The 22,439-nt window shown below is 40.3% G+C and overlaps 1 protein-coding gene, 3 non-coding genes and 8 pseudogenes across 5 annotated transcripts in view; 1 reads left to right on the forward strand and 11 right to left on the reverse strand.

Annotated features, from left to right (window-relative positions):
* Positions 1-8,070: 8,070 nt before the first annotated feature.
* On the reverse strand, positions 8,071-8,189 carry LOC135753059 (5S ribosomal RNA; annotated as a pseudogene).
* Positions 8,190-8,314: 125 nt separating this feature from the next.
* Positions 8,315-8,433, reverse strand: LOC135753062 (5S ribosomal RNA; annotated as a pseudogene).
* Positions 8,434-8,554: 121 nt separating this feature from the next.
* LOC135753068 (5S ribosomal RNA) lies at positions 8,555-8,673 on the reverse strand (annotated as a pseudogene).
* A 4,585-nt stretch (positions 8,674-13,258) lies between these two features.
* On the reverse strand, positions 13,259-13,377 carry LOC135753143 (5S ribosomal RNA; annotated as a pseudogene).
* A 125-nt stretch (positions 13,378-13,502) lies between these two features.
* LOC135753147 (5S ribosomal RNA) lies at positions 13,503-13,621 on the reverse strand. Its single transcript, XR_010533468.1, has one exon. It is a non-coding gene; the product is annotated as a 5S ribosomal RNA (ribosomal RNA).
* Positions 13,622-13,746: 125 nt separating this feature from the next.
* On the reverse strand, positions 13,747-13,865 carry LOC135753144 (5S ribosomal RNA; annotated as a pseudogene).
* Positions 13,866-13,990: 125 nt separating this feature from the next.
* LOC135753070 (5S ribosomal RNA) lies at positions 13,991-14,109 on the reverse strand (annotated as a pseudogene).
* Positions 14,110-14,234: 125 nt separating this feature from the next.
* Positions 14,235-14,353, reverse strand: LOC135753115 (5S ribosomal RNA; annotated as a pseudogene).
* Positions 14,354-14,478: 125 nt separating this feature from the next.
* LOC135753005 (5S ribosomal RNA) lies at positions 14,479-14,597 on the reverse strand. Its single transcript, XR_010533450.1, has one exon. It is a non-coding gene; the product is annotated as a 5S ribosomal RNA (ribosomal RNA).
* Positions 14,598-14,722: 125 nt separating this feature from the next.
* LOC135753107 (5S ribosomal RNA) lies at positions 14,723-14,841 on the reverse strand (annotated as a pseudogene).
* Positions 14,842-14,962: 121 nt separating this feature from the next.
* Positions 14,963-15,081, reverse strand: LOC135752969 (5S ribosomal RNA). Its single transcript, XR_010533416.1, has one exon. It is a non-coding gene; the product is annotated as a 5S ribosomal RNA (ribosomal RNA).
* Positions 15,082-19,762: 4,681 nt separating this feature from the next.
* Positions 19,763-22,439, forward strand: part of LOC135752952 (uncharacterized) — a 2,786-nt gene continuing 109 nt past the window's right edge. Inside the window, exons 1-3 of one of the 2 annotated variants that reach the window (XM_065271251.1) lie at positions 19,763-20,024; positions 20,513-21,397; positions 21,843-22,439. The exon at positions 21,843-22,439 is cut by the window's right edge and continues 109 nt beyond it. In XM_065271251.1, coding sequence (XP_065127323.1) covers positions 19,775-20,024; positions 20,513-20,997 — 735 coding nt within the window. In that variant the 5' untranslated portion in view covers positions 19,763-19,774 and the 3' untranslated portion in view covers positions 20,998-21,397; positions 21,843-22,439. Of the gene's footprint in view, positions 20,025-20,512; positions 21,398-21,842 lie in introns of those variants that run through there. The other variant, XM_065271250.1, reaches the window with a different exon arrangement.

A 22,439-nucleotide genomic window follows, 5' to 3' on the forward strand; every position in this document is an offset into this window, starting at 1 on the left:
CCTTCATCACATTCTCTTTCCAGTTCGTTTCTTGTAGTGCAATGATATCTTCATGTTTACATCTTTCAATTACTTTTTCAAATTTTCTCACGTCCAGCAGTCCTCTTGCATTAAAAGTCACACAACTTAAAACCATTAAAAGAAAAATTAAATACCTAAAAACCATTGTCTCACTTCATCTCCTCCAGGCCCTTTAAAACTTCATACCTATTTACATATTTCTTTTGTCCTTTTTTCATCACTTTTTTCCTAGCAAACTGTACATTTGGTGTTACCTTTAATGCTCTTCTTCTTGTTTGTGCTCTTCCGTCTCTGCTTTTCTCCAATACTGCTGCTTCTTCCATTTCTTTATTGTCAATCCCGCTGCTCTCTACTATCTCATTTTGTCCTTCTTTGTCCATCGTATCTAAAAGACTTGTAAAACTTGCAGAAATTTCAATTGGTGTCCATGTACCATCAACTCCTTGTGAATTGTCCTTCTCATTTTCCACTTCTATGTCCTCTGTTGTCTGTTCCTCTATGGTTATTATCTTTTCCATTTCATTTGCTCCATCAGTGTGTTGTTGTTCTTCATTTTCATTTTCTTCTCCATCGTTCCCTTCATGCATTTGACTGTCCACCTGTTTTTGTGATCCTCCTTCTCCTCCATCCATCCAACACTCACATTTATTTAAATAGTCTTGGCAGTCCGGGCACTTAACAGTGTTACTGTACAGTCCCTTGCGAAATGTCCCCTCTCCTTCATCTGATATATGCTTTTCTGACCTATCCTCACCTGAGCGGGAAGCTGTGGAGGAGTTGTTTCCCGGTTTTAGCAGATCCAAGGCGAGGTACAGCGCCCACTTCACCCTGCCTTCCGACGTCCACAAGCGAGCAACAAACATGCATTCCACGCGATGCAGCTTCACGGACCGTGAACGACATGAAAGCGATCGGGAAGCTATGGAGGAACCGCTGCCCGGCCTTCGCAGATTCGGCAAGCCAAACATCACCCTGGCCCCAGACGTTCGCAGGCGACCGAGGCGTGTCACAACCGAACACCCCACGCGATGCAGCTCCGGGGACCGCGTTCGGGTAAACAAAGACGCCATCGCCCAGCATGAAAGCGGTAAGACTCCGCTTGTTATTGTAACATGTACTACTTGCCACATGTATAGTTTAGCTTCTGCTGTTAGCATAGAGGGGTTTACATGCACTAAGTGTATTGAAGTATTAAGGTTAACTGAGAAGGTTGCTGAACTAGAATCGCGCATCCGAACGCTAGTTGAGGATAGCAAAACCGCTAATGTTACTGTCGCAAATAATCTATCGAGCGAAAAGACTAATGGCTCGGTTCCGACATCAGATGCTAATATAAATATTACAAATACTGTATCGAGCGCGCATAGTGTTTATCAAAATACACATGGCTCGGTTCCGTCATCAGAGTCAAGTCGGCGGTCAAACTGGGTGACTGTTAGGCGGCATAGTCATATAAGGCGTCCTTCTAAGACCCATAACGTAACGACAATTTCTAACAGATTCGATCCCCTAAGGAGTATACCAGCTGAAACACCTTTTAAAAGTGCCCTGGTCATTGGAGATTCTATACTCAGGAACACTAACATTGAGGCACCAAACACCATAGTCGACTGTATACCGGGAGCCAGAACGTCTGACATTAGATCCAAACTTAAAGTGCTGGCTAATGCTAAGCGGAAGTTTTCTAAGATTGTTATTCACGCCGGCACGAATGACACTAGGCTCCGCCAGTCGGAAATCACCAAAGATAATATTAAGGAGATGTGTGAAATTGCAAAAACAATGTCAGACAATGTAATATGCTCTGGTCCCCTCCCCGCCTACCGGGGAGATGAAACACATAGTAGATTAGTGTCTTTCAATGGATGGATGTCAAAGTGGTGCCCTCAGCATAACGTAGGGTTTATAGACAATTGGAAGCATTTCTGGGGAAGACCATTTCTCTTAACCCGAGATGGCCTTCATCCGTCATCGGAAGGAAGTGCTATACTCACTAAAAATCTGATCAATAGTCTTAATTCTGATATAGTCTGACGATCCAGGGCCCAGGTCAGGAAACAGACGGATCGGCTTAACCGTCCATCTGTTAGCTGCCGTGATATGTCAAGACCACTTATATCCCAGCACTTCGAGTCAATCTTACCGAAATATCAGCACATTTCAACTGTATCTGTTCCCCGAACAAATAAATACAGGGCACCGCTTGTTACATCTGGTACAAATCTGATTCAAATAAAATTAGAAAACAATACATTAACAGATGAATCTCGAATCTTAAAATTCGGCCTTCTTAACATTAGATCGCTTACCAATAAAGAACCTATTGTCAATGAAATAATTACAGACCAAAACTTAGATGTACTCTGTTTAACAGAAACCTGGCTTAAAGCAGACGACTACATTAGTTTAAATGAATCCACCCCACAAGACTATTATTATAAACACGAACCTCGATTAAAGGGGAGAGGGGGTGGTGTAGCTACAATATACAACACAATGTTTAAAGTAAACCAAAAATCTGAGCTAAAATTTAAATCATTTGAAGTAATGTTGTTAAATATGGAAATAACTGATCGTAACCACAAACAGCTTTCTTTTGCTTTAGCGACAATCTATAGACCACCGGGCCACCATACAGATTTCCTTAATGAAATAGCAGATTTCCTATCTGAGCTTGTAGTCACTGTAGATAAAGCTCTTATTGTTGGTGATTTTAATGTCCATGTGGACAACCCAAAAGACGCATTAGGACGTGCGTTTATAGATGTTCTAAATTCTCTCAATATTAGACAAAACGTGACAGGGCCAACGCATACTCGTAATCACACATTAGACTTAATTCTGTCACTCGGACTCAATATTAATGACGTCGAAATATCACCTCAGAGTGATGCAGTTTCTGACCATTACCTTGTGTCATACACTGTACTTCTAGATAGGATCACTCAATCTACAACATGCTACCGACTAGCCAGAACAATAATTTCCACCACTAAAGATAGCTTTATTAGCACTCTTCCAGACCTGTCCCAAATGAAACATGTAGCAGATAACTGTGACGATCTAGATATTGAAATAGAAAACCTAAACAATGTCTGTTCTAACACATTGGATGCCGTTGCTCCCATTCGAAAAAAGAGATTCAAAGAAAAACCGCCAGCTCCATGGTATGACCATCACACAGCAGCCCTTAAAAAGGCAGCTAGAAAAATGGAAAGAAATTATAGAAGCACAAAGTTAGAAGTATGGCGCGCAGCATGGAAACAGAGTGTTAAACACTACAGACAGGCTATTAAAACCGCCAGATCTACATATCTTAGCAAGCTTATAAATGAGAATCATAATAACCCTCGTTTCCTCTTTAGCACAGTTGAGAAACTGACTAGAAACAAAGAACAAACAGAAACCAATAGTAAACTTCAACACAATAGTAACGACTTCATGAACTTCTTTTCTAACAAAATTTCGGCTATTAGGGAAAACATCGTAGCTACCCAGGCAGCCACCACTCTACCCATTAGTTCACTTAACACTAGACTACCATACGAACATCTTGATTCATTTAAACCTACTACAATAGATGAGCTCTCTAAACTAGTCACATCATCCAAATCATCGTCCTGTATATTAGACCCCGTTCCCACAAAACTACTTAAAGAAGTATTCCCTGTAGTGTCAACCCCGGTTCTAAATATCTTTAACTCATCGCTAGAAAAAGGATACGTTCCAACAGCTTTCAAACTAGCAGTTATTAAACCGCTGATTAAAAAACCACAGCTTGCCCAAGGAGAACTTAATAACTTTAGACCAATCTCAAATCTCCCTTTTCTTTCGAAAATATTAGAAAAGGTAGTGGCAAGCCAGTTACGCACATTCTTGACAAATAATAGTACATATGAAAAGTTCCAATCAGGATTCAGGCCCCACCATAGCACAGAGACAGCGTTGCTTAGAGTTACAAATGACCTCCTATTAACATCCGATCGTGGTGAAATCTCAATTCTTATATTACTAGACCTTAGTGCAGCATTTGACACAATAGACCACAGAATCCTACTCAATAGACTAGAAAACTATGTTGGTATCAGTGGTCAGGCGCTAGCCTGGTTTAGGTCATATCTAACCAATCGCTATCACTTTGTTTATGTAAATGAGGAGGAGTCATATCACTCCCTGGTTAAATACGGTGTACCGCAGGGATCAGTTTTAGGTCCTATCCTGTTCTCGTTATACATGTTACCCCTAGGAGACATTATCAGGAAACATAACATAAGTTTTCACTGCTATGCGGATGATACCCAGCTTTACATCTCCTCGCATCCCAGCGAAACACACACGTTTTCTAAGCTAAAAGACTGCATTAGCGATGTTAGTGACTGGATGGCACATAACTTTCTTAAGCTCAACTCCAATAAGCTAGAGGTACTTATTATTGAACCAAATCGCTACAAACATATGTCAGATTACAAATTGCACATAGATGGTTGTACTGTGGTGCCATCTTCCACGGTTAGGAACTTAGGTGTGATGTTCGACAGCAACTTATCCTTTGATAGTCATATCGCCAACATCTGCCGCACAGCATTCTTCCATCTTAGAAATATCTCAAAAATACGCCATATACTGTCTACATCTGACGCAGAGAAGCTTATTCATGCTTTTATGACCTCTAGAATAGACTATTGTAACTCGCTACTCGGGGGATGCCATTCAAATCAGGTCAACAAGCTTCAGCTAGTTCAAAACGCTTCTGCAAGGGTACTTACTCGATCTAAGAAGTATGACCACATAAGCCCAATTCTGGCATCTTTACACTGGCTACCAGTTAAATATCGCATCCAATTTAAAATATCACTAATCACCTACAAAGCTTTAAATGGCTTAGCACCCTCATATCTTAGAGAATTACTATCAGAATACAATCCATCACGCACACTACGGTCGCAAAATTCTGGCCTATTGATTATCCCTAGACTATCAAAAGTGTCTAAAAGTGGAAGATCCTTTTCCTACTTAGCCCCTAAGCTCTGGAATGATTTACCAACCGATGTCCGAGAATCAGACACAGTCGATCATTTTAAATCTAGACTTAAAACTTTTCTCTTCAACAAAGCATTCGCATAATTTGTCTAGAAAAGGTTCTTAACTCGCAATAGTTATTTTCACGGAACAAAGCACTCACGGTCATAACACAGACCAACCAAATAAATAAATAAAAACCTTTTCTGCATGAACACTTAAAATGAATTGCATTAAATAGTTGCCACCGTTTGCCACTGAACCTGCATTAACGACGACAGTGGGGCTTCCGGCCTTAGTCAAACGGTTTGGCCCGTATGGTCGGGTTGCGATTTTGGTGCTTTCGTGTGTCTTGTGAATAGTATGATATACAGACCCGTTTGCCACTGAACCTGCATTAACGACGACAGTGGGGCCTCCAGCCTTAGTCAAACGGGTTGGTATGTATGGTCGGGTTGCGTTTTTCGCGCTTTCATGTGTCTTGTGAATAGTATGCCATACAGACCCGTTTGCCACTGAACCTGCATTAACGACGACAGTGGGGCCTCCAGCCTTAGTCAAACGGGTTGGCACGTATGGTCGGGTTGCGATTTTGGCGCTATCGTAAGTCTTATGAATAGTATGCCATACAGACCCGTTTGCCACTGAACCTGCATTAACGACGAGAGTGGGGCCTCCAGCCTTAGTCAAACGGGTTGGTATGTACGGTCGGGTTGCGTTTTTTGCGCTTTCGTGTGTCTTGTGAATAGTATGCCATACAGACCCGTTTGCCACTGAACCTGCATTAACGACGACAGTGGGGCCTCCAGCCTTAGTCAAACGGGTTGGTATGTATGGTCGGGTTGCGTTTTTCGCGCTTTCGTGTGTCTTGTGAATAGTATGCCATACAGACCCGTTTGCCACTGAACCTGCATTAACGACGACAGTGGGGCCTCCAGCCTTAGTCAAACGGGTTGGCACGTATGGTCGGGTTGCGATTTTGGCGCTATCGTAAGTCTTATGAATAGTATGCCATACAGACCCGTTTGCCACTGAACCTGCATTAACGACGACAGTGGGGCTTCCGGCCTTAGTCAAACGGGTTAACACGTATGGTCGGGTTGCGATGTTTTTGGCGTTTTCTCCTGGTCCTGTAAATGGTATACAATATAGACCCGTTTGCCACTGAACCTGCATTAACGACGACAGTGGGGCTTTAGGCCTTAGTCAAACGGGTCGTCAGGTTTCATTTTCTCTTAAAGATCGGAAGGTGACCCTTATTTACCATATATACCCTCGCATTGGGCCCCCAATTTGCTAAATCCTCAACTGTGGATAACATAATTATGCCGCAATATTTAGTCTGTCTGGAACTAAGCTGAGTTAAACCACATCACTGTGTGACACTTCAATACATATGAACGGCCGCTACGCTAATACGATTTTGTTTTTCTCTCCCTGTCTCGTCCTCGACCCGAGGACGAGACAAACAGACCCAGTCCCGGTAGATGTGAAAGTTGGCACACCTCTGATCTACTGGCTGTCCTTCAACGTTATGCCCAGCTGATACCTGACCAACGATCACCGACAGAACCGCTTAATCTCCGCTAAATCTCCATTTCCGTTTTCCCAAGGGTTTTTCCCTCCTAGGACTTATTTTTCCTCGGATAAAAGCCCGGGGTTTTTTTTCTCCTAGGTGGTTTTTCACCCCGGGGAGGCAGCCTGTTTGGGCTTTACCTAGCTTCCTCTTCTATACGTTGCTTTAGTAATACGTGCAATTATAATATTGAGTCATAGCCGCAGCTAATTTAACTGCTCATGCTATCATGTATTTTGTTGTGCTATCTGTCGTTTTCTGTGCTTTTCACTGCTTCTATTTATGTAAAGCTGCTTTGAAACAATTGACTTTTGTGAAAAGCGCTATATAAATAAAATTGAATTGAATTGAAAAAATTGAATTTGTAGCACTTAAAATCAGGGCAATCTTTCATTAGATGGTCTGGGCTCATGCACAGCCGACAGGTTTTTACCTGATGGCTGTGCATCACCCTAAAATATTGCGGCCCTTCCACTGTTTCCAGCTTCGTGCTGTATGGGAGTGAAACCACTTCCTTGGGGAACCTCACTCTCGCAAACCTTGTCCCGTCCTCGATTCCAGTGCCCGGATACAACCTTCTTTTAATTTTTGATATTGGCAAAACGCCCCAACCTTGCAATTTTTCTAAAATTTCGTTATCCTCCAGGTAAACCGGCAAATGCATGAAGGAAACGACATATTCTCTGATTTGTAATCTCCTCACCTCACAGTTTGTTCCTTTTATCATTAGTCCATCCATTAACTCATCACACATTTCCTCCTTCTCCAGGGTCAGTTCATATTCCTTATTTTGTCTTGGTCTTACTGCCAGAACGTTTCCTTCTCCAATTTTCACTTTAATTATATTATTATTATTATTATATCACTTTAATTATATCCTCCGCCTTTACTCCATTAGCATTGTCCACATTTACAATCACTGTTGCTTCCTTCATGTATTTCCTTTGCTCAAAATTCCTAACACCTGTATCCTTTTGGTTTCCAGCTCGTGGTCGATGTTCAGGTCCAGTGTCATTGCCGTTCCGTTTCTCCGCCGCCATTTCCAGGTCATTAGCCGTAGGTCCTTCCATTTCAAATGAAAAACAAACACGAAAAACAAAAACAAACCACGAAAAATCACGATTTAACCACCCTCCAGCCAGCCAAAAGCTGCTGTTAGGTGGTTTAAACAAAACAAAAAAATCACTAACAAACAAAACTCAATCGATATAAAAATAAAAACTACAAACACTAACAAACATAAACAATGAGAGAGCCTTCCTCTCTCTACTGCAGCCAACTCACTTCCTGATTGCTCAATAGCGCCCTCAGGGTGGTGTGGCCGTAAGCGAGTGCTGACTCGATTCGAGAGACACTTCAAGACTAATGTGGCAACGCAATGACATCGGTAAATGCTTACAAAAAGGACGTAATTATGGGAAAAAATTACATAAATAAATAAATTATTAATTAAATGCTTACAGCACCTGGTATTCCCAGGCGGTCTCCCATCCAAGTACTAACCAGGCCCGACCCTGCTTGGCTTACGAGATCAGACGAGAGCGGACGTGCTCAGGGTGGTGTGGCCGTAAGCGAGTGCTGACTCGATTCGAGAGACACTTCAAAACTAATGTGGCAACGCCATGCCATGGGAGAACGCTTACAGAAAGGACGCATTCATGGGAAAAAATGACATAAATAAATATTTAATTAATTAAATGCTTACATCACCTGGTATTCCCAGGCGGTCTCCCATCCAAGTACTAACTAGGCCCGACCCTGCTTGGCTTCCGAGATCAGACGAGAGCGGGCGTGCTCAGGGTGGTGTGGCCGTAAGCGAGTGCTGACTCGATTCGATAGACACTTCAAGACTTATGTGGCGACGCCAAGACATCAGTGAACGCTTACAGAAAGAACGCATTCATGGGAAAAAATGACATAAATAATTAATTAATTAAATGCTTACAGCACCTGGTATTCCCAGTCGGTCTCCCATCTAAGTACTATCCGGGTCCGACCCTGCTTGGCTTCCGAGATCAGACGAGAGCGGGCGTGCTCAGGGTGGTGTGGCCGTAAACGAGTGCTGACTCGATTCGAGAGACACTTCAAAACTAATGTGGCCATGCCATGGGAGAACGCTTACAGAAAGGACGCATTCATGGGAAAAAATGACATAAATAAATAATTAATTATTTAAACGCTTACAGCACCTGGTATTCCCAGGCGGTCTCCCATCCAAGTACTAACCAGGCCCGACCCTGCTTGGCTTCCGAGATCAGACAGGAGCGGGCGTGCTTTTTTTTTTTTTTTTCATTTCAGTACAGCACAAAAATCAAAACCATAAATAATACATTCAAACATTTACATACATTACTTATTTACACCCTTAAAATCACTTGCATCCAAACTGAAATAGGGTTTTCATCAGCATCTGGTAACTTCCAGTTTATTTCCTCTAAAACACAACAGACTTCTCTTGTAAAAACATCATAAAAAGTTTGCAACATTTTTGTACACTTAAAATGCACATACAGTTTTTCTATATATGATTCTGTTCTCCTTTTAAAAACATTCCAAACATCCATCACAATGTTTTCTTTTTTTGCCACAGTTCTCCTTTCCCAAATTGCACTTTTCATCATCATTATACACAGATTTATAAACTTCTTGTTTTGACATTTCTTTTCCCAACCAAACATAACCACTCTGTTCCATTCAATTTCATTTTAATTCCAATCCACAATTAAATCTTTAATCATACTTTTAGATTTCCTTAAAAAATTCTCCAATTCTGTGCAAAATAAGAACATATGTAAAATCCCCTCTTCTTTTTCCTTGCACACTTTACACATTGCATTTTGAGCTAAAACAATTTTATATAAAACCGACTCTGTAAAAACCACTTTTTGTCTTATAAGATACTCTAAACTTTGCAATTTTGTTTCCACACATTTACCCTTCATGTTTCCCCATATATCCTCCTCTGTTAAATCTTTGAATTTTCCCAACCAGTACTCATTTACAATTGGCACTTTAAAAACTCCATCTCTAAAAACACAATAAAACCTTTTTACATTACATTCTTTAAAATCAACAGTATTTTCCTCCATTTTCACATAAATATTCATTTCTTTTGGATCTTCATCCATACACTCTATTCTTTTAATCCAGTCTCTTGGTATTGCATTCTTAATCATTTCATATTTGTTGGTTATTTCTGTTTTATTATATTCTTCTTTTGCTAGTTCCATTGCATCCATCACATACTTTATCGGTAAAAACCCCTCTTTAAACTCATACAAAATATCTCTTACCTTCGTTATCCCCACTTCCATCCATTTCTTAAAAAATATTCCTTTCCCTTGTTTTAAAATATTGTTATTTAAGAACAAAGGTTGATTCAAAATGTTTTCTCTCCCATGCGGATCATACTAAATTTTCGTTAAAAACTTTCCCCAGGCACTTAAAATGTCCCTATAAAACTCAGGTAGTCCTTCCGTCATCCAGACTTTTGTTTTCGTCCATAAAATTCCATCCCCTAAATTGAAATTACCAGCTTTGTTTAAGAAGTATTTCATTGTTTTCTTCCAACCAGTTTTGATATCTTCATTTAAATATTTCTTAATAATTTTCACTCTCAAAGCATTTTTTCGTTGTTCCACATCCATTAAGCCTAAACCGCCCTTTTCCACCACCCCTAAAATTGTGTTGTATGCAATCCTCAATGGTTTCCCCTCCCATATAAAATCAAGAAAACATTTCTTCAACCTTTGTTCCATCCATACAGGCATTTCGGATACATATAAAATATACCAAAGTTTAGACACCATTAAAACATTTAAAATTAAAACCTTCCCTTTCATATTTAAAGTTCTTAGTTTCCAAAAATTTAACCTTCTCTCTATTTCGGTTACCATTTGTTCCCACATTTCCTCTCTTACTTTCTTCTCATTCTTCCCCATTAAAACACCTAAACTCCTCATTTTTTCAACTTCTTTAAAATCAAAGCAATCTTTTAAATCCTTGGCTTTACCAAATCTCATATATGTTGTTTTATCCTCATTTATTTTGCTTCCAGACCCTCTACAATATTTTCCTACAACCTTCATAACTTCTTTGATACTTTCTTGTCCTTTTACAATTAACGTTATGTCATCAGCATATTGAAAAACTTTCCATCTGCTTTATTCCCTTCAATTTCTATGCCTATTATTTTCTCATTTTGTCTTATGGCTAGTCCTAAAGGTTCTGATACCAGCGAGTATAATAATGCTGAGAGCGGACAACCCTGTCTAATTGATCATGTAATTTTAAAACAGTCTGTTAAAAAACCATTACATTTTATTTTTGTTAATGCACCCTTATATAAAATCTTAATCCATTTAATAAAATTTTCTCCAAAACCAAAACTCTTTAAAATTCCAAATAAATACCCATGCTCCACTCTATCAAAAGCTTTTTCAAAGTCCAAACTGATTATATATCCCTCTTCATTTTTTTCTTTCATGTACCATATAGTGTCTCTTATACTCATCGTAATATCTGCAATATCTCTCCCTTTAACTCCATATGCTTGATTCGTTGTAATTATACTTGGCATTATTTCCTTTAACCTGTTGGCTAAAACTTTCGCTAAAATCTTCAAATCCGTATTCAGCATCGTGATTGGTCTATAGTTTTTTAAATCTACTTTTTCTCCTTTCTTTTTAAATATCAGCTTCATTAAACCCATCCTTGTTCTTTCATTTATTTCTCCTTTTTCAAAAATCTCTTTAAAAACCTCATTTAAAATCTTTGTTAAAAATCCTTTAAAACACACATAAAATTCTGTTCCCAAACCATCTATTCCAGGACTTTTATTTTTATTCAATTGATTTATTGCTATTTCAATCTCTTCCTCTCTGATCACTTGGTCACATTCCTTTTTATTCTCCTCACTTACTGTTGTTTTTATCATATTTAAAAGTTTGTTCATTTTCTCCTCTTCCACGCTCCTTGCACTAAACAAATCCTCATAAAAAATCTTAATTTCTCCTAAAATCTTTTCATTTCCTTTTACAATTCCTCCATTTGAACCCCTTATTTCTTTTATTGTTTCAGCTTTCCCTCTGCTTTTCTCCAGACCAAAAAAGAACTTGGTACATTTTTCTCCCTCCACCACATATTTTGCTTTACTTCTTAGCATCGCCCCCTCATATTTCTTTTCTTCTATTTCTTTTAATTTTTCTTCAATTTCCCTAATCTTTTGTATGTCCTTATTCTCTTTGTTTAATTCCATTTCTAAACTTAATTTCATTTCTTTTGTCTTTGTATTTTTTACATTTTTGTATTAAACTACAATATTTCATTGAATATTTTTTAATTAAAAACTTAACATTTTCCCACCATATCCTCTTATCCTCTTTATACATTCCATTTTCCTTTTCTTTTTCTATAATTTCCTTAACCTTTGACACATAGTGCTCATCCTTTAAAATTTGTGTATTTAAAATCCAAACTCCTGGTCCTCTTTGCATTTTACTCCAGTCCAACTTAAAAAATAAAAACTTATGATCACTAAAACTTGTTTCCTCATACTTCATATTTTCTATAAAATTCTCCACATTTCTTGTACATAAAACAAAATCAATTCTGGTTTGGCATTCAAACTGCCCCGTTATTTGTCTTCTTGAAAATTCAATTTTCCTTGCATTTCTTTCCCTCCACACATCTATCATATTATTTTCACCCATTACAATTTTTAATTCTTTTCTTCCCATATCGTTTTTAAAAACCATTCCTTCTGCCATATCTTGTTTACTGAACACAGTATTAAAATCCCCCATCATTATTACCTCTTTATGTTTCCTTACAATATTTCTTAAAATGTTAAAAAACTCTTTCTTTTCCTTCTCCTCCACAGGTGCATGTACATTCACTAAAATCAAGTTTTTTCCTTCATAATTGATCTCAATCACCATACATTTCCCAATGTTATCCTTATACACAATTTTACTCACTTTAAACACATCATGCTTCAATAAAAAAGCCACACCTCTTCCCAGCCTTCCATCACCATTATTATATAAAATATTTCCATCCCATCTCTTTTCATACTAAATCATCCTATTTTCTTTCCAATTCGTTTCTTGAAAAGCAATAATATCTTCCCTTTTACATTTTTCTATTACTTTTTCAAATTTTCCCATGTTCATTAGTCCCCTTGCATTAAAAGCAACACAACTTAAAACCATTAAAATAAAGAAAAATAAATACTTAACCTGTTAAGCCAGACAGCCGTTTTCAGGCCAAATCATGAAATTTACATGCACAAACTAAAACAGCTGTAGTTCCAAAACCCTTTGACCTACAGACACAATTTTGATATCTTTAAAAAGAAGACAGTTGTGTCTTTACTTCTCAGTTATCAGAATTCAGATATGTAAAAAAAGCTAAATGTTATAGACACTGAAGTGTGGTGAAAATGTTTTATTAAAATTAAACGTGTTTTTATTTAATAAATAATGTCATATTAAATGTGCCATACCAACCCAAAAACAACATAGACTTAAGACCACGATTCGAGAGACACTTCAAGACTAATGTGGCAACGCAATGACATCGGTAAATGCTCACAAAAAGGACGTAATTATGGGAAAAAATGACATAAATAAATAAATTAAATGCTTATAGCACCTGGTATTCCCAGGCGGTCTCCCATTCAAGTACTAACCAGGCCTGACCCTGCTTGGCTTCCAAAATCAGACGAGAGCGGGCGTGCTCAGGGTGGTGTGGCCGTAAGCGAGTGCTGCCTCGATTCGAGAGACACTTCAAAACTAATGTGGCAACACCATGCCATGGGAGAACGCTTACAGAAAGGACGCATTCATGGGAAAAAATGACATAAATAAATAATTAATTATTTAAAAGCTTACAGCACCTGGTATTCCCAGGCGGTCTCCCATCCAAGTACTAACCAGGCCCGACCCTGCTTGGCTTCCGAGATCAGACGAGAGCGGGCGTGCTCAGGGTGGTGTGGCCGTAAACGAGTGCAGCCTCGATTCGAGAGACACTTCAAAACTAATGTGGCAACGCCATGCCATGGGAGAACGCTTACAGAAAGGATGCATTCATGGGAAAAAATGACATAAATAAATATTTAATTAATTAAATGCTCACAGCACCTGGTATTCCCAGGCGGTTTCCCATCCAAGTACTAACCAGGCCCGAGCCTGCTTGGCATCCGAGATCAGACGAGAGCGGGCGTGCTCAGGGTGGTGTGGCCGTACACGAGTGTTGACTCGATTCGATAGACAGTTCAAGGCTAATGTGGCAACGCAATGACATCGGTAAATGCTTACAGAAAGGACGCATTCATGGGAAAAAATGACATAAATAAATAATTAATTATTTAAACGCTTACAGCACCTGGTATTCCCAGGCGGTCTCCCATCCAAGTACTAACCAGGCCTGACCCTGCTTGGCTTCCAAGATCAGACGAGAGCGGGCGTGCTCAGGGTGGTGTGGCCGTAAGCGAGTGCAGACTCGATTCGAGAGACACTTCAAAACTAATGTGGCAACGCCATGCCATGGGAGAACGCTTACAGAAAGGATGCATTCATGGGAAAAAATGACATAAATAAATATTTAATTAATTAAATGCTCACAGCACCTGGTATTCCCAGGCGGTTTCCCATCCAAGTACTAACCAGGCCCGAGCCTGCTTGGCATCCGAGATCAGACGAGAGCGGGCGTGCTCAGGGTGGTGTGGCCGTAAACGAGTGCTGACTCGATTCGATAGACACTTCAAGGCTAATGTGGCAACGCAATGACATCGGTAAATGCTTACAGAAAGGACGCATTCATGGGAAAAAATGATATAAACAAATAATTAATTAATTAAATGCTTACAGCAACTGGTATTCCCAGGCGGTCTCCCATCCAAGTACTAACCAGGCCCGACCCTGCTTGGCTTCCGAGATCAGACGAGAGCGGGCGTGCTCAGGGTGGTGTGGCCGTAAGCGAGTGCTGCATCGATTCGATAGACACTTCAAAACTAATGTGGCAACGCCATGCCATGGGAGAACGCTTACAGAAAGGACGCATTCATGGGAAAAAATGACATAAATAAATATTTAATTAATTAAATGCTTACAGAACCTGGTGTTCCCAGGCGATCTCCCATCCAAGTACTAACCAGGCCCGACCCTGCTTGGCTTCCGAGATCAGACGAGAGCGAGCGTGCTCAGGGTGGTGTGGCCGTAAACGAGCGCTGATTCGATTCGATAGACACTTCAATACTTATGTGGCAACGCCATGACATCAGTGAACGCTTACAGAAAGAACGCATTCATGGGAAAAAATGACATAAATAATTAATTAATTAAATGCTTACAGCACCTGGTATTCCCAGGCGGTCTCCCATCCAAGTACTAACCAGGCCCAACCCTGCTTGGCTTCCGAGATCAGACGAGAGCAGGCGTGCTCAGGGTGGCGTGGCTGTAAGCGAGTGCGGACTCGATTCGAGAGACACTTCAAAACTAATGTGGCAACGCCATGCCATGGGAGAACGCTTACAGAAAGGACGCATTCATGGGAAAAAATGACATAAATAAATAATGAATTATTTAAACGCTTACAGCACCTGGTATTCCCAGGCGTTCTCTCCTCCAAGTCCCTATGCCGACCAATCATTGAGCGCCGTTGAGCGAGTTGAGCTGCTCAACCAACCAATTACTGAGCTCTGTTGAGCAGGTCGCTTCCTCAACCCACCAATCGGATGGCGCCGATGCTTTGAATATTAAGTGCATCATGTGAGTGACAAGCGTAAATAACACTACCATCATCAGTTGATTGAGTTGATCGGTTACAGCAAACAAGAGGTAAGTCCAGTATATTTACCAGTATATTCATATAAATGCTTTCTAACCGCTTTTTGTATGGATTTGCGTGGATTTACGTGCAGTAATTACAAAGTTATTAAAGTTTTTAAAAACATTAATAGGGAAAATATAATCGCCCATCTAATTTAACTGCTAACGTGCATCGTAAACTGCAGTTCTTCGAGTCTTTGTAATATTTTACTCAAATTAAATACTTTGGAAATACCCAAACACAATCAGGGCTGGACATTAAGACTAAACTACTATCCGAATACAGGTATATTTTACTTATTGCTAGTACTACTGTCAGTTTTTCCTGTTGGAATTGACTGACTACATACTGTACATTCAATAGTTTAGGCCTGTTTTGTACGGCTATCTCTAATCTAAACTATTTTGTCTCATAGTAACTGATAAGCCATTAACAGTCAATAACATGTTAAAACACTGACAACACAAGGCAAGCAAAAATATAGTCTAAAATTATAAAACCATTACCTTTTGAACTTTCAGCTAATCATATAAAAATATCACATTAAAATGTAAATCAGATAACATCAATAAAGATTACTCAGTACTTGTGTAGTATTTTTTATGATTATTATTTTACAAAATACCCTTTTAGTTCTACTTTAAGTAATAGTATTAGCAGCACTGTTTCTTGTGTACATGTTTTGCATCTCCTGGTTTTCCAGTGTTTAGTCCCCTGTACAGTTTGAAAAGAAGAAACTAATCTGAATCTGTTTCTGTTTTATTACAACAGATAGAAATCATGGATGTTTACTCTGCACAAAAGCTTGTGTTTTAGACATAGGAAGTGGTAACAGTGTAAGTACTTGTGCTTATGTGGTACAATACAACTTCTTATGTTTTTTCTACAATTCCTTTATTTTCTGCATGAACAGGAGTCAAGGAAAGACAAGGGAAAGAAGGCTGAATCTACAGTTTCAAAGTTCCAGCAGGATCCTGACTATGCCAGTGATGCTGAATTGTTGGCAGCTGCTGGTAATTAACATTTAACACACCATAACTCTTATTTTAAAATTCATATAACATTTTCTTACTGATGTATTTCAAACATCTGACTAAATACACTGCCGAAATATCACACATTTTATGGCACTGATAATGATGACAGTAGGTTTAGTATTTCACTTTTTCAAATTTTCAGCAGGGTGAGGGATATTATCAAGCTAGCTGCCCTTTTTCAGTGTAACAGATTTAATGTCTAAATGCTTTGTTGGCATTTAGATAACACATTCAAAAATCAATTAAATTTGTAGATGTGATATGTTTAAATATATAAAAAAATAACTATTGTCTATATTTTTTGTAGCAGCTCTATACTAAAATGTTTATATCAAATATAATTTGTGTTATCTAAAATAAGATCTGATAACATGGAAAATAGAAACAAACTTTATTTATTGTGATAATGTTTGTGTGTCATTATATTCACATCTTAAGCAATGTGCTCAATACATTTTGTCTGATTTTTTCTACAGAGACTGTCCTTGAAGAGTCTGAGGTAGCGGTCTCCACACAACTGACCACCTGAGGAGAGCTCACCAAGAAACCAGTGGCATCTTGCGAGAGGGCTGGCAGAAATACTGGGAGAATCCACCTCCATCTACACAAGCCAATGATATAGCTCCTCCTAACATCAAGTGGCTGAAATATGATGAGACGTATGGTCTGTTTGAGAGGCCTTCAAAGTACAAGAATGCCAAAGGAGAGATTGTGGAGACAAGGCTTTTAAAGGAGAAGATGGAGTTCCACCCACCCCCAATTCCTACTTCTGTCAAGGGAGGACTGCCCAACATGATGGCCTTTTTCACAACCCCTGTCTTCTTCTGGCGCCCAGTTGGTGTGATGCAAGCCAAGATCCGCTGCCCTAGCTCCAACTGCCCTGCATCACCAGATGAATACCTTGAGAAGAAAGGCTTTGGTAGTTATGCTAGGCAAGTGTGTGGGATGAAGTACAATTACACCCTCTTGACAGAGAAGCTGAAGTGTTCACATTGTGAAAAGATGAGGCGGGCAGTGAGTAAGACACATGGTGACGCAGACAGTGAAGATGAGGACAGTCATCATGTTCAGCAGTACATTTGGCTGGCACATAGTCCCAAGATTCTGATGAACTTGGCCCCAGCCATCAGAAGCATGTTTCCTGCCATACTGTGTGGGAAGCGTGCTATTGACAAAGGCGTGGTTATTCTTCTGAATGACAGGGTCAACAGTGTGTCCATGAACAAAGTCCAGAGACTGCTGCAGCAGGGACATGATGAGTGGTATGTGGAGCGCCGTGACCTGTACCAGACTCTGCTTTATGAAGCCCACACAGCTGGATCTGCATCGTCTCAGAAGAGCATCCTGTCCTTTGTCAAAGCTGTTGGTACTTACACCCCTCCTCTGGCCCGGACTCCCCTTCCTTGTGCCCGTGTGCTGAGGCGTGCGCACATGATCATGGAGATGGAAAAGGTGTCTGTGTACAGAGCCTCAATCCTCAGTGTTACTGGAGAAATCCTCTGCATTGATGGCACAAAAAAGGTATGTGTATTCTATCAATTCATGAAGTTAAGCAAACTTAATATTTATTTAGTCACTTTAAAATGACTTGAGCCAACCTATTGTTTGACTTTAGCCTCACTGTTCAGCGTTCAAATGTGGAGGATACAAAATGTACATGCATTGTAATTCATATAAATTATATTGGGCAGACAGGTTATTGATAGAAACTATCAAATTGATGTTCTGCTTTCTGTTTTTTCAGGTACTTAAGAAGATATATGGTGATGGCCAGGGCACCATGCAGTATATCACCAGTGTGCTGAACGAGTGGGGCCAGTTTTTGACCACAGTGGTGGTGGCAGCAGAGTCTGAGGGGTGCTACAGACGTATGGCCAAAGGTCTGATGGCCCGCTTTGAACGAGCTAGGGCTCCTGCACCAGCTGTCATATATGCAGATAACAACTGTTGTCGGTAGGTAATAACACATACATATACCCTGATAAAATTTGTCATTCATTTAATGTTAAAAAAAAACAAAGAACACATGCTAAAAATTTGTTTTGTTTCAGTGACAGTGCTTCGTCCTTCCTGGAGAATGTGTTCAGGGACTGGGTGCAGAAGGGCACTTTGATCCGACTGGACATCCGACACTGGCTGCACCGCTGGGATGCTGTTGTCATTAAACAGAGCCATGCCAAGTATGGGGTGTTCATGAGTGCCCTTGCAGGTGCAGTGCTGGCCTACAACAAGAGCGATATGATGCTCCTAATCCAGGCAGTCAGGAAGGGCAACCAGGAGTTGTACGCCAAACTTTCAGACGAGGACATGATAGCCTTCCTTAAACCTCATCAAATCAGGTCCTATGTAAGACGGATCACCCGTGGCGTTGAGGTAAAGTGTAATATTAATCCATGTATAATCTTTATGTATAAAAAGCTGAAAACATACTTCACTGAAATTAACTAAGTTCTCACAATACTATATTTCTTTTTGGGAAATACTTTTAATTATTGAAATAATTTCACATTTTAAGCGATATAACTCTATTAAATAAATTGGAATGATTGTTACAGGAGACAGCTTCAGCAATTGAGTCCATCATTACGGAGTTCAAGGGACCTGCAGGCCTGGACATTGATGGAATCCACCTGTTCAAATCAGCACAGGCAGTGGATTCTCATTGGGCAATTGCAAGCAAGCATCTAAGTTGTATGCAGGTGGGTAAACACTACTTTGAACACACTATTTTGAACTAATCATTGTAAAATCATACAAACTCACAGACACCATAATAAAATAGCAATGTTTGTTTTAAAGGACCCCCCTGGCATACAGCTGTACGTGTCAGTGAAGGTTGTGGTGCTGAATGGGGTCTCCCTGAACAAATACAGGTGTCGGCGAGGCAGTAGCTCCTTGGAAGGCTTGCACTCACACCTGTACAATGCCATTCCCTCACAGAGATGTGGAGTTATGCCATTCCAAGTAAGTATAAACAGCTTTAATATTTAAAAAACGATTGATTTCACGTCATTGTTCATAGGCATATTTTACCTGCATCCTCCATGCTTTTGCGCTACCCTCATTTCCTGTGAGTGTGTGAGCTCTATGCTGTTCACATAGCATCAACTGGGTGGATGAGATGCACACACACAAAATAGCCTATTGTGTAAAAAAGACTTATTGTATGTCATGCTGCTGGGCGATGCCCACTTTGTAATCAAAATTACTTTCTGATGTACAATCATACATGAATGGTCATGTCTTTCAGGTGTATCTGATTGCATTTGCTGTGCAGTGGAACAACCGCATGGAATCACTCCGTGTTGCTGGTGGTCATGGCAGGCAGACGTGGTGTACGGACCCGCAGCAGATTCAGCGCATAAATCAGAAGGCTGAGGTGCTCTTCGGTAAAGAGCATGTCCTCGAGCCTAACTTTGCTGCTCCAATGCCCTACCCTGCTGTATACAAGGACCCAGACGAGGTGGAGCTCCTTGGAGTAGAGTATGCCATGTGCCAGTCAACCAGCTTTACTGCAAGGGATTACTATGCCCAGCAAGGTACACAATCTTGCATTATAACAATATAAATACATACTAAGGGCCAGATTTACTAACTGCGTGCTCCAGCACAAACCATCATTTTGGCAGTAAATAGCGATGTCAGGAGTTACTAAAGACGCGCAGTGGATCATTAGTGCTAAAAGGGTTAGGGTTTAGTTCTTTTTGCGACTGATCTTATTGCATATGCATTTCTAGGAGTTTCCCTTTCAGACAAAAACATTTTGGGAGGAGAATATTTAAATGATTCACACAATTTTGGAATTGCGCTTGCATGCTAATTTGCCCTGTTTAGGAAGTCTGGCCCTAAGTGATCAAATACCTATAAATATGATGCATATTCTATCCATGACAAGTATGCAAGATGTAGTTTTATTTTACATATTATGAAACAAATGAACTGCAGCATTGCCATTTTGTATTAGTCTACTGTTAGTTGTTGTAACTGCCTAGACCCACTGTTGATTAGTACATTTCATATTTTGCAGTTGAGGAAGAGCAGTCCCGTGAAGAAGAGGAGACGGCTGAACAAAGTGAGGACAAGCTGGCAGATGAGGGTGTGGACATGGGTGTAGAGTCAGAGGAGGATCCTATGGACGCTGTCAGTGACAAACATGTCATCCTCACTCAATCAGAACAGGTGGAGGAGGAGGACAGTCCTGCTATGCAGGATGTGCTGATGACCCAGAGCCATCTGCATCTTCCTGGGCTGGAGGAAGTGGAAGCCTTGGCCCTGCTCCTTTTAGAACTGGCAGACGACAGTGACCGTCACCTAGTGCCAGCTGACCTAAGGCTGAAGATTGCCACTGCAGTCGCTGCACTGCATGAGCATGACAGGTCAGCAGCCAACTTTGTAAAAAGGTATGAGTCTAGGTGGGGTTACACCCTGTTTGGCAGATGCTTGGGAGCTGATACACCTGAGAGCAGAGCCGCACAGAAGACAAAGTTTTCTTGGATGAGGCAGCCCAGGTGACTGAGGATAGTCGTCTGTGTTACCTCGTTATTAAGATGCTGAAAAACCGGCCACCTGCCAGTCGTCTCACCTCCCCCACTAAAATCACCAATGCAATCAAGGGCCAGTATAAAAGGATTGTAGACCGAGTCAGAGACGATCCCATTCTTAATGGTCTCTCCATTCCTCTGCCCAATCTGAATGCCAAGTCCATCTCTACATTCATGGCACGGGAAGAGAAGAAGGCTAACTACAGGGCAACCGTAATGCCAAAGGTGAAACCCCACCAAAGAGTGCTGTCAGAAGAACCAATGCCAGCAGCTCCTACTCTGCCAGAATCTTTTCCAGCTCCAGATCGACCTCAGGTTCAGTACCAGAGCCTATGTCATGCAGCTGGGAAAAGGCATGGTCAGAAGCGAAGGTAAGCTGTAAAACCCTTAGCAACCAAACGTATCAACATAAATATAGAATGAGACAAAGTTTGAGAACAGTTTGTTGTTTTTATTTGAGCTTTCATGCATATTACACTTATTGGAACATTGTTGTTCACGGTCAGGGACTATTTTTTTCTAGCAGAAGAAATGCTTTTACTGATTTAACTTCATGAAAGATGCACTAATACAATTTTTTACTTTAATATTGTGTGGTAACTGTTTTATAAAAGCAATAAGGTACTTGAGGCAAGTGCTTCAGCCGTTATTTATTCACGATACAGCACAGCCTCTCATACCTTATTGCTTACATGTGAACATATCTGAATTCATCAGCTGAATGGTTTAAACACAACAAACCATGTAAATTGATAGTCATACCCATTATTTCTCATGAATTATACTCATCATCGTATGTATGATTTCTTTTTGCAGGATAGATGTGGAAGAGTTTGTGAACTGGCCCATTCAACCTAAACCCCCTGTGGCCACGTACATCCCACCCAGAGCGTCAAATGCACCTGTCCTTGTAGTGGTTCCTGCACAGCCACAGGGACCATCCATGATGCTCTGTGGGGCATCCAGCAGTCAAGGGGTCATACCTTTCACACCGCCTCCTGCGCTGACATCCAAACCAATGAAGCCTTATAAATCCACAAAGCCTTGTGGGGCCTGCCATGTACCCCAGTGTGGTGGGCAGCGTAAGAGATACACGCCATCCAAAGACAAGGCTGCTGAAAGTAGCCAAAAAATATTTACCTATTGCCCAGCAACTAGGAAGTCCACCACTTCAGGTTTTGAAGGTGTTGTGTTCAACAGTTTTGAACACTTCAAAAGTGTAGTTGATGAGGAACTAAAAAAGAAGAAAAATAACAATTAGAGAGCCAACATTATCCCCCAAATCACAATACCTGGATTAGACCTAGTTTACCTCATCCCCTTTTATATATTGTACACAGTATTGGGGAAAATTACTTTTAAAAGTATTCCATTAATGGAATGCACTGATTGTACGTATATTGTTCAATGTGT

The sequence above is a fragment of the Paramisgurnus dabryanus genome, chromosome 18, assembly GCF_030506205.2.
Source record: "Paramisgurnus dabryanus chromosome 18, PD_genome_1.1, whole genome shotgun sequence".
NCBI classification, from domain to species: domain Eukaryota; kingdom Metazoa; phylum Chordata; class Actinopteri; order Cypriniformes; family Cobitidae; genus Paramisgurnus; species Paramisgurnus dabryanus.